General features: G+C 31.9%; 2 protein-coding genes across 2 annotated transcripts; one reads left to right on the top strand and one right to left on the bottom strand.

Annotated features, from left to right (window-relative positions):
* Positions 1–1,242: 1,242 nt before the first annotated feature.
* TRIADDRAFT_60982 (uncharacterized protein) lies at positions 1,243–6,015 on the bottom strand (the record flags this gene model as incomplete). The annotated part of the gene is made up of 11 exons (XM_002116900.1): positions 1,243–1,417; positions 1,637–1,759; positions 1,902–2,007; positions 2,099–2,241; positions 2,328–2,424; positions 2,500–2,779; positions 3,203–3,264; positions 3,495–3,580; positions 5,499–5,575; positions 5,701–5,792; positions 5,943–6,015. The coding sequence occupies 11 exons, from the start codon at positions 6,013–6,015 to the stop codon at positions 1,243–1,245; spliced, it is 1,314 nt and encodes a 437-aa protein (XP_002116936.1).
* Positions 6,016–7,442: 1,427 nt separating this feature from the next.
* Positions 7,443–11,167, top strand: TRIADDRAFT_60981 (uncharacterized protein; the record flags this gene model as incomplete). Its single annotated transcript, XM_002116963.1, has 14 exons — positions 7,443–7,497; positions 7,768–7,974; positions 8,094–8,191; positions 8,292–8,366; positions 8,502–8,657; positions 9,355–9,432; positions 9,530–9,617; positions 9,711–9,751; positions 9,855–10,007; positions 10,087–10,263; positions 10,331–10,487; positions 10,596–10,651; positions 10,755–10,875; positions 11,025–11,167. 14 exons carry the CDS (start codon positions 7,443–7,445, stop codon positions 11,165–11,167), a joined length of 1,605 nt encoding a protein of 534 aa, XP_002116999.1.
* Between the last annotated feature and the right edge of the window lie 2,016 nt (positions 11,168–13,183).

The raw sequence follows: 13,183 nt of genomic DNA, 5'->3' as shown, positions 1-13,183 counted from the left end.
GCTTCTACTTTACCGTTAAAGTCTGTGCTGGATAAAATCAATATTGTCCTTATAGTCAAGATAAAATAACCTTACTATACCTGACGTAATTATATTATCAATGTTTAAAGTTATTGCATTCCTTTGTATCTGAAGTGCATTAATCGAAAAAAATGCCACGAACTCAAGATAAGTAACTCGATTTGAAAACCGAGGGGACTAATACAAATACAAAAATAGAAGATTTAGATATATTTAAAGGAGCTAGATCGATATGAGAATAGCTACGTTATCAAATAGACTTTAAATCCATTCGCACTCATATAAATTAAACATTGTAATCAAAAAAACGTTAAGAATTGGGACGGGATGTCTACTTGGGCGCGAAAAAATTTTAGACCGTATACCGTACAATGAACAACTATGCACATGGTAGCCCGTCCATGACTATTTTACTTACGGTACATGTCAATCAGTCATAATTAATTTAAATTAATGGATTGAATTATTTATTTGTGTTAATGCTATTCAATGCTATAGTACCGTACATTAAATTATCAATATGCCCGTACAGCACAGAATAAGTAATATTGGACAATCAATAATATTTCCTATACTGTTAATGCGTTGCTTTTACCATAGAATCAATAATTAAACGAAGGTAAACCTTCCGGTAAAATATTACGTGCTAATATAAGCTTATCTTACGATCAAATGATATCGCAATATTTTTGCAATAACAACGTTCTCTAGGCTACAATAAACAGCAAAATTTTTTAATTTAATTCCAATATTATACTTAATCGATAGATATAAACAGGTATAAAACAATCGTAAGCTAACAATTAAGCATACAAGTATACTACAGAATACTATCCCACAATTACATTGGAAAATTTTTTGAAAACGCGATGTCGCTGGCATCGTCACTTTAATGACAAAAATTTTATGCATAACTAGCAGAAAATTAGCTGCATAACAACTACTGTGACCAGCTATTTACCATACTAAATTGTAGTGTACATTAACGCCTCACAAATAAAGGATTATATTTTTCTTAACGGATAAATTAGTTTATTTGAAACGTTCAAATTTATTGAGTAAATTTCGTACCGCTTTATTAAAATCGTCACGTAAGTTAATGTTTACTTAATCATCCAAAGGAAGGTAAATCAAATTTTGAATAGATTATATTGGTCTACGGAATATGTCATAATACTTTAATAAGACGGTATACGAAGTAGAGTTTTTCATGCATATATTTTATCTCTTTACGACTTTATCATTACCACTCATAAATTTAACATTTAGCGGAAGTTTTAAAGTAACTAGCTTCCCGCCTGAAGCTATACTATCATCATCTTGTAGGCCTTTCTCCTTCTTCAATCGTGGCCCAGTATCAACATGACAACCAACTACCTTGGCTACATCGGTAAATCTAAAACAAAGACAGATTCATTAATATTTATGAAACTAATCGGTAATTACCCATAACCGGCATAGATAAACAACCAATAGCCAGTAAGCGCTCATTGTAAACTATGCTTACAGTAAAAAGTAAGCGATAATTAATCAACTGTAATACAAACGTTGGGCATAACAAAATTTTTCATGACACTGACTAACCATAGAGACAAGTCTTACAATAAAGTATCACCTTTTCTCTGTAATTTTGAGATCTCGGGCGAGAACGTTACAATTAAGTCGAAAATCGTCTATAAATAGCGCCAAAACAATAATACGGGCTAGTAATTTATCCTTCGCGAATTTAGTTACACATCTAATACAGAGAAAACAAATAGAATAACGTTAATATTCATATTTGTGTAATTGAGACCTTTCACTAAGCTCAATTACACCCATGTGACCGTGTACATAGTTAGCGTATATAAATTCTACATTTAGCCATCTATAAAAATTACCTTCCCAAATGGTAGTAACGTTTGTTTTGTGGATCATCGTTCAATTTTACAGAAAAATTGTCAAGTAAACTTATTTGTATTTTATCGGGTATGCCAACCAGAATTTCTATTAGAAATAATATAACATTTCAACGCAAAATACTCCATATAATTGTTATAAAAATTAAATCAATGAAATAATAAAACACAATCATTACCATTTTTACCACGAAAATCCTTAGCTTTTAAGTGATGAAATTGTATCAAGTAACTAATATACAATAAGTAGCATATCTTTTCTAGTTTTAGATTATCTTCCAAGGGGAGAATTTGTAGATGCTCCAAGAAATATTTTGATTTTCTACAATGTAGACGTGAAAACACATACAGATTTATATCTTAATGTCAAGAATACCTGACAAAATACTCCTCATATCAAAAACTTACGTCGGCTCATCTCTCCATTCTTCCAATTTTTCTTTAGTTGCATGCATAAATATTACGGCAGGTGTTTTCAAAACTTCCATCTCTTTCGGTGAAATTACTGGGAAATTATGCTAAGAAACAATTATTAACAAATGTCGATAAATTTTTTCTTACAGAAATAGGATACCTATACCTATACAAATAAAAATGAGATGAAAATAGTGAAACATAAAAAAGATACTGTCTTTAATATTGTAAACATTTTTCACATCCGTAGCATTAATATTGCACGGTGGCAAGAGAGTATCTTGTTCTTGCAGTTTCGCTTTAGGACTTTTAGGAGTTTGACTCCGGTGGTCTAATGCGTCTTTTGCAATAGAATCTAATTCTTTTTGCTCAACTTTGCTAGCTTCACGAGTCTTAACTGCATTCCTCTTTTTTTTACTACCGAAAGCTTTTACCAGATCATCATTCTATCGCAATAAAAATAATTCTTACATTCAGTAATACAATCAAGTAGTTTACTTTAGCTCGTAGAATGGTCTCCTAACTGTTAAGTATAAATTATTTAGTATAATTCACAACAAAATGCTCCTTATCAATTGAGATATCTGCATATGTCTTGTTTGGCATAAGACTAACAGATCATATACTATTATGCATTCAAGATTGTAAAAGATTGTCCCACTTATATAGTAAATTGCCAAAAGGTAAATGCTAAATACTAAACGATGAGGTTAGCCAAGCCATATAACAAACTATGAAATGCACAGTATACAATCCAAACTATTCGTTAAGATAAGCTATATAACTACTATCTAAATAATTCTTGAAATGGTACATAGTACGCAGTAAATACCAGGGCTTATGGATAGTTGAAACATTGCTACTTGTACCTTTTCTAAAAGACTGCGATTCTTCCTCTTTTTTCGAGATTGATCATTTTCTTCTTTCACAACTATATCATTGTCAAGGTTATGTAGATAAATTAGCTAAAATCATTTCGTGATAACTTTTATGCAGCCAAAAATATGATAAACAAGTTAGTGCCATTAGTACCCAAACCTTCATTACCCACAGTACTTGATTATATGAAGTGGTAATAATAGTGATATAACCATATTTGCGCACAGTAATACCAACTTGCTAATCGTTACAACATAGACCATTTACATAACACGTGCATACCTTGCACCTCAGGATGAATTGTAAAAGTCTTCATATCATAGATTTGCATAGTCTTAGATTCTTTGTTAACAACGCCTAAGTAATATCTAACAAGTAATGTTACATTGAAATTTAATATCATAAAACAATTCATCATCTTTTATAATGAATATCATAGACTCTATGGCATAGCTGAAGTGCCAGTACTTAATACGTGCATATATACTTAAGGTACGGCTATGTGCAAATACAACCCCGCCACCAAACAAAAATTATGCTTCATAAAGTCAGCAAGCATCGTAGCTACAAATATCTGCACCATAGCCTCAAGGTCAAACATGTAACACAATGTTATGAAATATTTCATGGATTTATCTTTCACTGTCAAGGCTAATTACGTATCTACAATTCACAACATCTATTCATTAGAAAAATCTGTAAGTAGTATCATCTTTAAAGCATTTATTGCTAACTTGGGTAAATAAAATCGCTTAATCATCAGTGTAAAGACTTTGGTATTAGCTATGCTAATCATACACGCTCATTGTAATATGAGACTGCAAAAGTAGTATTGTATCCTATTTTGCCTTCAACGTTATTCGTATATGATAGTAAACTCATTTCGTAGAAAACAAGTCATAAAATGCATAGCTCTGCAATGGCATCTCCTATTTTCTATGTACATATGATAGACATACCCATATTTATCTTAATTTATTAAACCTCTGTGCTTGGCGCTCTTTCTGCAATGGGTAGATAGACATTTGTTTTACGCATACGAGTAAATTACATATCATATCGAACTGCATCAACTAACAACATCTAATAATATAAAATGTATCTAATTTCGATTGAAATAAAATAATGTGGCTCATCTGCGGAGTGGCAAGGGCATATCTTAGTGACTATACTGTTTCTGTAGGCGAGGGTATAATGTGCTGTATTACTGATGATCACTACCAAATATATGAGATCATCCAGGTACTAATTCTAGTGTATAGTAAGTTTATTTCAAGTGCTATAGCATGCCTACACAAAGATCTTTATCAAGCTCATAGCAACGCATTTGTTTTCGTCGGCTAATACATAATATTCATCTATTAGGCTACTCTACTATACAATACAATTACAATCATTTGCACTACTGCATATGTACATATGTAGCTGACGTACGCGTGATTTTTCTTTTTTATACTATACGCGTATATTACAATACAGTTTGCCATAATTAATTGATCATGCTGATTTGCGATACTCGATAAAAGTGTATTGCTAAGAGAAACATGTGTAATCCATGACGTATAAATGATTTTCCTTTTTTGCATATTAAACGAAGTTAGCTATAACTAAAATATGCTGATACACTCATATGATACTTGATACCTAGGTGCAATGCTGAAATTGACATGACTTATTCTCTACAGCTACACCGATGCCAAATGTAGTTGATGTATGCGTGATTATCCTTTTTGTGCTGTCCATTGGATTGCAGTTTGCTATAATTAATCATGATACATGATATTGATGGAATATGCAACTGTAACACTGAGAAGCACGATAAATCCATAGCGTAAGGGTCTTTTCTATTTTTTGTATATCGGAATGCACCGGTTAGAATTAATCATGACGTAGTATACTTGATGGAGATACGCATTGGATAGTGCTGCATATGATATTGCAAGATAATTTGCCAACATAAATATTCACAATGGATTTACGTTCATTTTGCAAGGATTGGTGCATCTGTGTAGCTTGGAACGCGTAACAAAATACTAAACGGACAGTTTATCAAGCTCGTTAACATAACGATTCATGCCGATTTTATAATAGTAATATCTTCTATGTTACTAGATAGAGTACAGTATGTATGTATCTCTCTATATAGATATCACTATGCTACAGCATGATCACAATATACAGTAGCATCTACAACTATAACATTATACTCCAGGTTCAAGATAATGTCTCTTATCCTAACTGAAATACATTTTTGCTATTCCTATGACTGTATATTAGTTTAGCTACCGCGGTTGAGATCCATCATCATTCGAGGTGACATCATCTTCAATCCCGGTATATGTCACATTACCACATTGGCCAGTCTAAGAATAACACATTTAGTAGAAAAGTTAGACAACTAATTAGGAATACTAGCTTTCATTGATGGTGCTGTGCAGCATCATTGCAATAATCATAGCTACCCTGCCCTATTGATACGCGTACATACCAATCGACCACGTTTACGTTTGCCAACCTTCTCACTCTTGTAAGTAAGCTCTAGATTGCTATCATCGTAAAGCTGGCCATTTGTGAATTTAGCTATACAAGTAGAACAATATAGTGATACATATACTGTATTCCATTGAATCCTAAACGAGTACTATTTTGATTTTAGATCCACATCGAACAAATGATCGATGCTCTTGCAATCCATCGTAGTTTAGCATGCTGTAGATGAACACAATTTACCTAGAATAGCCGGTATCTGATCTCCTTTCGAATCAGTAAAGATATCTGTAATCGTTATTGTATCATCAGCCATATTGTGGTTTCCTTTGCAAAGAAATACTACCAGATCTTTCTGTGATCGTGCCTATGTCAGGATCTCTTCCTTTCCTCGTTATGCCAGCTCGCTCCAACCACCAGTGGACCTAGCAGTATTCGTATGCAGTTTTTGCCATATAGTACAGAGGGTACTATCCCATACTGTACCTAATTGTCGATAGTACTGTATAGTATTGTAGAACACTTTTGAGGACTGGAACGATTGGCACTGGATTTCAGAGTCAGTCCGGTTGTCCAGCGGTGCATCAGGGGTGTATACCACTATATACTGTCTAAAACAGTAGTACAAATACCATAAAAAAACATAGCAAAGCAATCCAAATGTCGGACTAATCTACTCCAATTCCAACGGTAACCTAGAAACGCCAACAATTTCAGCGGAAAAATTCAAATTAATTTATGGCAGAAGTAAATCAATCCATTTCTACAGCAAGACAACATCAATAGACTGGTATGATAGAATTACTGTAAAAGAGAAAGATCCACTTTAATTAGACTACTGGATACGATAAGAGATCAACTAGAGGATTATTATTAGTATTATTATATTATTGACAATATCGGGTAGAGGTTGATATCGTGCCATCATCATAATAATTATTATCGTTATTATTAGTTTAGCAGCAGCTGTCAAGAGTGAAAATCGACGTTCTAATTTGGTCTTTGAATTAACAAGTTACCCTTTTAGAAGATCATGCTGATTGGGTAAATCGATGACTGTTCGATTGGATAAGGCTTGCAAGTATTGTAATGAACACTGACAATTAAGACTGCAGAAGCGATACATATTTGTAATCAATGAATCATGCAAATAATCCAAATGAGCCAATAATGAGCTCCAAAACAACTTTATTTAGCAATACTACTACTTTTCCTGGTAGTGATGACGGTGAGTTTATAGTATTATGCAAATGCTAAGGGTCATGATAAGTTGCATTGTATCTTTCTCCTTAATATTGAAGGAATTAATCTTGTCGCCCACGAATTCGTAATCGATTGTTAATAGCTCATCAAAAATTGTTTACCTTGAGTTAATATCCCACTCTCCACCCCATAATTTTAATCGGTTTTTAAACCATCCATAGGATTATATAGTGCGTTTTAGGATATATTAAGATAGGATATTCTAAAAGATTAAATATTGCATGCTATGTTCAGTACGCCTACAGAGAGAAGGAAATACTACTCGTTGGTAAGTTATCTGACGGACTGTAATTTGACTGTAGCCGCTTTACAACGTGTATAACCAAGCTTGTTGAATAATTTCAAAGTTCCATATCGTACTCTGTATAAAACTTTAGATGTAAACGAAGCAAAGCTAAGCACCAGCACGATCTAAAAATACATTTAATACTAGGCTTTAAAGTTATATTCTAGACATAACCTTAGATATAAAAGAAGTAAATGCAGGCACTAGCACAATCTGGAAATGGATTTAATATTACGTGCCAAAACATCAGTATGAATTTCTTAGCTCTTGATTAATGCATTAAATGCTCCATATTATAGTAAATGATTGCCATTGATATCGTTACCATGTTATGCAAAGTTAATTCTAATGTACAATTTGATGTTCTTTTTCAACAAATAATTTAATTTTTGTTACATAATTATTTATTTATCGTAAAGATTTAGCTTATAGCGATACATTATAACATGCTAAGTTAAAGCAAATCATCTAAATAACCGCAATAGCATTAATAAAAGCCACGGATTATTATTACTTCAGTCCTAGACAGTGATACTCTTACTGAAGGCAGATCAAACAGTCAATCCCACTACTTGACTCAACCATTACAGCCGACCAGTGATTCCGATTACGATCACATCCTTTCTCAACTACATCATGCACTAACCAAAACAAAGAGAAAATTAAATTCAGCAGAAGTAGAACTGTTAAATAAGAGCGATGGGCAGCTCGGTAGAAAAGAAAGTAGTATGTATATTTCTTATCATTATAATTTTATAAAGCAATAAGAATAATCGTGAGAGCATCAACTATCTACAGAGCCGTGCTAATTTATAATTCCTGCTAACTTCATTCACGAATTATAGCTGGAAGATCTCAAACGACGATAAGATTTAAAAATGAAGCATTATCCACGAAGTATTCTGTTTCTACGCAAACTATTTCTACGAGTGAGATAGATGAGGTAAACTATCTACTCATAATTGATTACATGCCTCTGTCTAATAATTTTAATCATGCTATCAGGTCACTAAGAAAAATTGAATCTTACCTTTTGTTTACAGGAATTATCGTCAAATGGTAATTTTCCAATGCAAGACGTACATTCTGAGTTAGTAGCTATCAATGAACATCTGAAGGTATGGAAAGATTCAGTGTTCACGATAATGGTAGACTTAATAGACAATCAATTTTATTAGTAGTAAATGAGACCACTTACAGCGCTTTATAATCCTAAATTAATTAACCTGTGAATATTAAACTGGCACCTGTAGAGGCAAAGTCAGGCATTGCTGGATAGACAATACGAGCTTGACAAAAGGGAATCTGCTTTAGCTGAAATGGAAGATACATTCAGAGCTGCTACTAGCACATCACTGCGGCAGCTTGTTGAATCTGAAATTGAAGATCGATGGTATAAACTAAAACAGGTAGCTGAAACTGAATTGCTTTGTAATATCAACTACTATTGGTATATCGTAGTGCACCAGCTATATTTCTATTATGATATAATATACTACAACTGCTATTATGCTAAAATCATTGATGATGTCTTATTACAAAATTTTACAGACTACGCAATATCTACAAATACTATTACTTTATAATAAGTAAATATTTACCTTCTACGACTTTAGTAATACGAACAAGCAATGTCGAAGAGCTTTATAAGAGCTATTATCACACTCTGTTCTTCGATTATTTATGACTTTTCACTAAAATAATTGACTAAACGATCCTATAACTTACATCAGCAATACGATTATGTTCACTTTTTTACGTCAACAATAAAGAAAGAATTATGTATAACACCTTGGAATACATAGCTAATGCAATTTGCATATACAAAGCATGAAAAGTGTCTTTACTAAAACTTTTAGGGAGCTGAACAGCAAATTATCGAACTAGAAACGATTTTAGCTGGTAAAGAGAAAGAAATTAAAAGATTGCAAAGCTCTTTCAATACCATCAAAGGCGAAAATGATCAATTTCGTAGCCAGGCAAGAGAGCATTAATAAATTTTATAGTTGCTATTAGATACGATTATGTATGAAAAATTATAGATTGCAAATGTTTATTGCAGCTTCAGTATTTTCAACTTAACATATTTCAACATTAATATTTTAGATTGATACTCTAACGGAACAAAATAAAAGATATCAAACACAAATCAGTACGTTAAATAGAAGATTTAAGAATCTTCAGGTACGATGAACAATATGAATACTATATTTGCCCACTGTATAGACTATATTTTCTGCGATCCATATCTAAAACCATCAAATTCTACTAAAATCATTAGCAAAAACATGCGTTTACCTTAAAAAAAGCATCCACTGCCCTCCATGTGGAGAAAGCAACAACCGATTCTTTAAAAAAGCCACTGATTGGTAAAGATATTTAACAAATATCTTAATTGCATTGATGTACAAACTAACTACTTAAATGCAAGACTTCCCAACTGTTTACTTTTTTAAATTCAGGTACTGCCGTAAAGCCTCACCAACAATCTACTCTATCAAAGGTATTACTTGAACTTGCCGAAATTTTAAATATACTACATACCATATTCTAGCAGGAAATATGTATATCCGTTGTTAAATATAAGGATTATGATTGTATTGCAGGAATCATTAGGGATTTATGATTTATTATCGATAATACTAGAATGGATTGTAGACGTTCACTTAGGGCATATAGTTGACGATTTAGAGCAACAAGGTATCAAGAAAGGTTCCCCATCTCTACCAGCAGCGTTTCTTAATGAAAGATGTGCCAAGGTTTACCCATAGCGAATATCGACTTTAGTTTTTTTTAAATTAAAGGATATAATAACCTGGTGTCTGATATCTTTGATAGGTGTTACCATTTTTAGCAGAAATTCTACCATTATTACCTTCTGGCCACTTAAAAATTCAGCAGCCATGTTTGCAGTTTATTTACTGGTCAGTAATCCATTTAGATATGGCAGGATCACAGCGTGTAATCCTTGCATCCACATATCGTCGGATTGGAGAAGAATTATTTAAGCCAACAGTAAGTTGATTATGCTACCGGACCGAAATTGTTAAATTACTGTTAGATATATGTTTAAAATTTTTAGATGTCACGACCAATTGGAGAAGCAACGGTTAATGCTAGTAACTTATCATCAAGTATTCATTATCCGGAGAAAAACAAATGCAATTTATATTTGCATAGTACAAATTTACGAATTCGCATTCTGTCTGCTCTAATAATATTAAAAATAATGAATCAAGGTAGGTGGTCTTCTCTTCACTAAATCAAGTAAATTTGATGAATTGGAGACTTTTTCATTACCTATGAATACCATATCTTTATTTTTATTTCTCTGTCGAAATATGCAGCTGATCGTTTAGCGTCGGTATTAGAAATATTGCATAAGGATCTCATGACTGATATGGTTTGTGTACAATATCTCCTATGAATAAAGCTTTAGCTAATTTAATTAAATTAATGGTTTCTAACATTTTTATTTAACTAAAATATTCTTAAATTATTATTAGGGTAAAGAGATACTCCTTCAATGCAAAGGAATTGCAGTTGTAACCATTTACTTGAAGGCATCCAACAAAGTCTTACTAGAGAGAGTTGTTGATCTTATGCTGCTGATGTCAATGGAATCACGTAAATCACTATAATTACTATTCTTGCATGGATAATTCAGAAACAGATCTACAAATTTAATCTTTCACATAATTTGTTGCAATACTATATTTATAATCCAAGCAGCTGCATTAGGATGAAAGTAATGCTAAAATTTTATTTTTTTATAGCTTTATTAGACGATTTTCTAAACAGTTGTAGTAATGAATCTTGGTTTAGAGCCTGCAGCGCTGTTATTAGATCCCCTAGTACCAACTCTTTGGTTATAGAAAAGCTAAGCATAATATTACAACGGCTATCGAAAATGAAGTAAATTCTTAATAAAAAATGATTCAACACATTCAATTTTTTATTTACCCTAACAAAAACACTTTCACATTCCTTAAAAATTATAGAAATAAACAACTATTTGACCTTTACCAGTTGGGTCCGCTAATTCAGGAACTATTACGAAATTGTAAACCCTCTCAAGCTTTTCTATCAACCAACTTACGATCTATCCTAATCAACTTAAACGTCATCAAATCATAGTGTAATAATTACCTCTTTATAACTCATTAATTAATTTATATTTTTTGTAAATTGTTAAATTATAAAGGTAGCTTGAGTAACTACCGAACCTCGTATAGCTTAATAAGGATGCCTTACTTGCATCTTAAAACTGTATTAGTTTATCTGTAATATCCTTATCTGCAGGATAGAATCAATGTATGATTCATAACTAAATAGTTGATAGAAAACAGTGAAGTATAATACCTCATCTTACTACCATACATTACACTCATCCACAGTTAAAATGCCCCAAAGTGTTCCCTACGGAAAATCAATTCATGTGTGTGTGGATTATACGAAGTAATACGTTGATATTATATTAGCATTGCAAGGGACTCTTATTTTTGTGTACTATTAATCGATAGTCTACAATTACAACGCCCAATCTGTATAATTATAAATGACAGAAAGATATTTTAAATACTTGTGACATATCGCTATACGTACTCGTAGCTTTAGCGTAAACAGCAAGTTATTTTTATAAATACAATCAATCGAATGCCTGCGATTCCGTTTTAATGCTGTATATCAGTTATAATCTTAACCGTAAATTTTTCTAAGAAAGTTATATTTAAGATTCTATACTGTAAATCTCAATATTTTTTACTCGCATAGTAGCAATAAAAAGTGTTTGAACTATTAATGATTTCAAAAATTTGTTTTTCCGCATTAAGATCTTCTGATGGTCTATCATACTCATTACTCCCACTAATTCTAGCTTTAACTTTGAACGCCAAATTGTTAATTACAATGTGGATCAATCTCTGTAATATTTTTTTTAAATTATATGATAAACGTGAATAACTATTGACTAATGTTGCTATGTAAGTTCGCTAGATTTTAGCCAGCGAACAAACTTGCCAGCATACCACACTATACAGATGTCGCAGATGTATATTAGCGAAAAACCAAACCAAACTAAGCCGTCATTGAATCATTATAAAACTCATACTAGATTAGCAATACTGTAACCATGATATGAAATGAATACTCACAAGCAGACAGTAACTTTTGGGTTAAATCTACAACATGATATATTTTACTTTTGTAAGTTTATACATTGCTAACATTATCCTAAAAACATAAAATTTGTATAGATTAATTTTTAATAAGAAAGATTTCGTTAGAAATTAACTAGTAACTACGTATCTATTCAAGCTCAAAGCATAATTACATCGCACATGTAAAGGCACATAGCAAACAGTACAAACATTTTTTATAGACAAAAAAAATAACATAAGGCTTTGTATACTAAAGTAAATTTAATATAGTGATCTTAATGTTACGGCAGACTTCATATCCTCCTTTCTTAAATTTAAATTCCATGTAATATACTTATTAAATATAATAACTTCACTACTGATATATTTGGTATTTGTCAAATGTAAAAATAGAATACTGCTAGTAACTTGTATATACAGTGTTCAATAAACATCAAACGATTTATGTTAAATAGCCAATACACAGGCCTTGGCTAATAAAGCATAAGAAAATAAGAAAATACTACAAAGACTTACATATTGGTATTATCATATGTAGAAACTTTTTCAAATAATTTGTTTGCATAACTATTGCTGCACAAGAAAGCTATCACGAAAATAGGAAAGTAACGCCATATATAGTATTCAAGAAGCAGCACAACTATATAATAATTTACAATCTTTTTTCGCCAACTAACTACATCGTAAAACTGCAATCATCCAATACCTTTAACGTTGCTACAGTAACAATCTACAAAGTTTGCAATAGGACATATCATTGGAAATGTTCATATTCC

Source organism: Trichoplax adhaerens, genomic scaffold, assembly GCF_000150275.1.
Source record: "Trichoplax adhaerens TRIADscaffold_19 genomic scaffold, whole genome shotgun sequence".
NCBI lineage: Eukaryota > Metazoa > Placozoa > Uniplacotomia > Trichoplacea > Trichoplacidae > Trichoplax > Trichoplax adhaerens.
The sequence above is the reverse complement of the archived record's forward strand: the minus strand, read 5'-3'. Positions and strand labels throughout refer to the sequence as shown.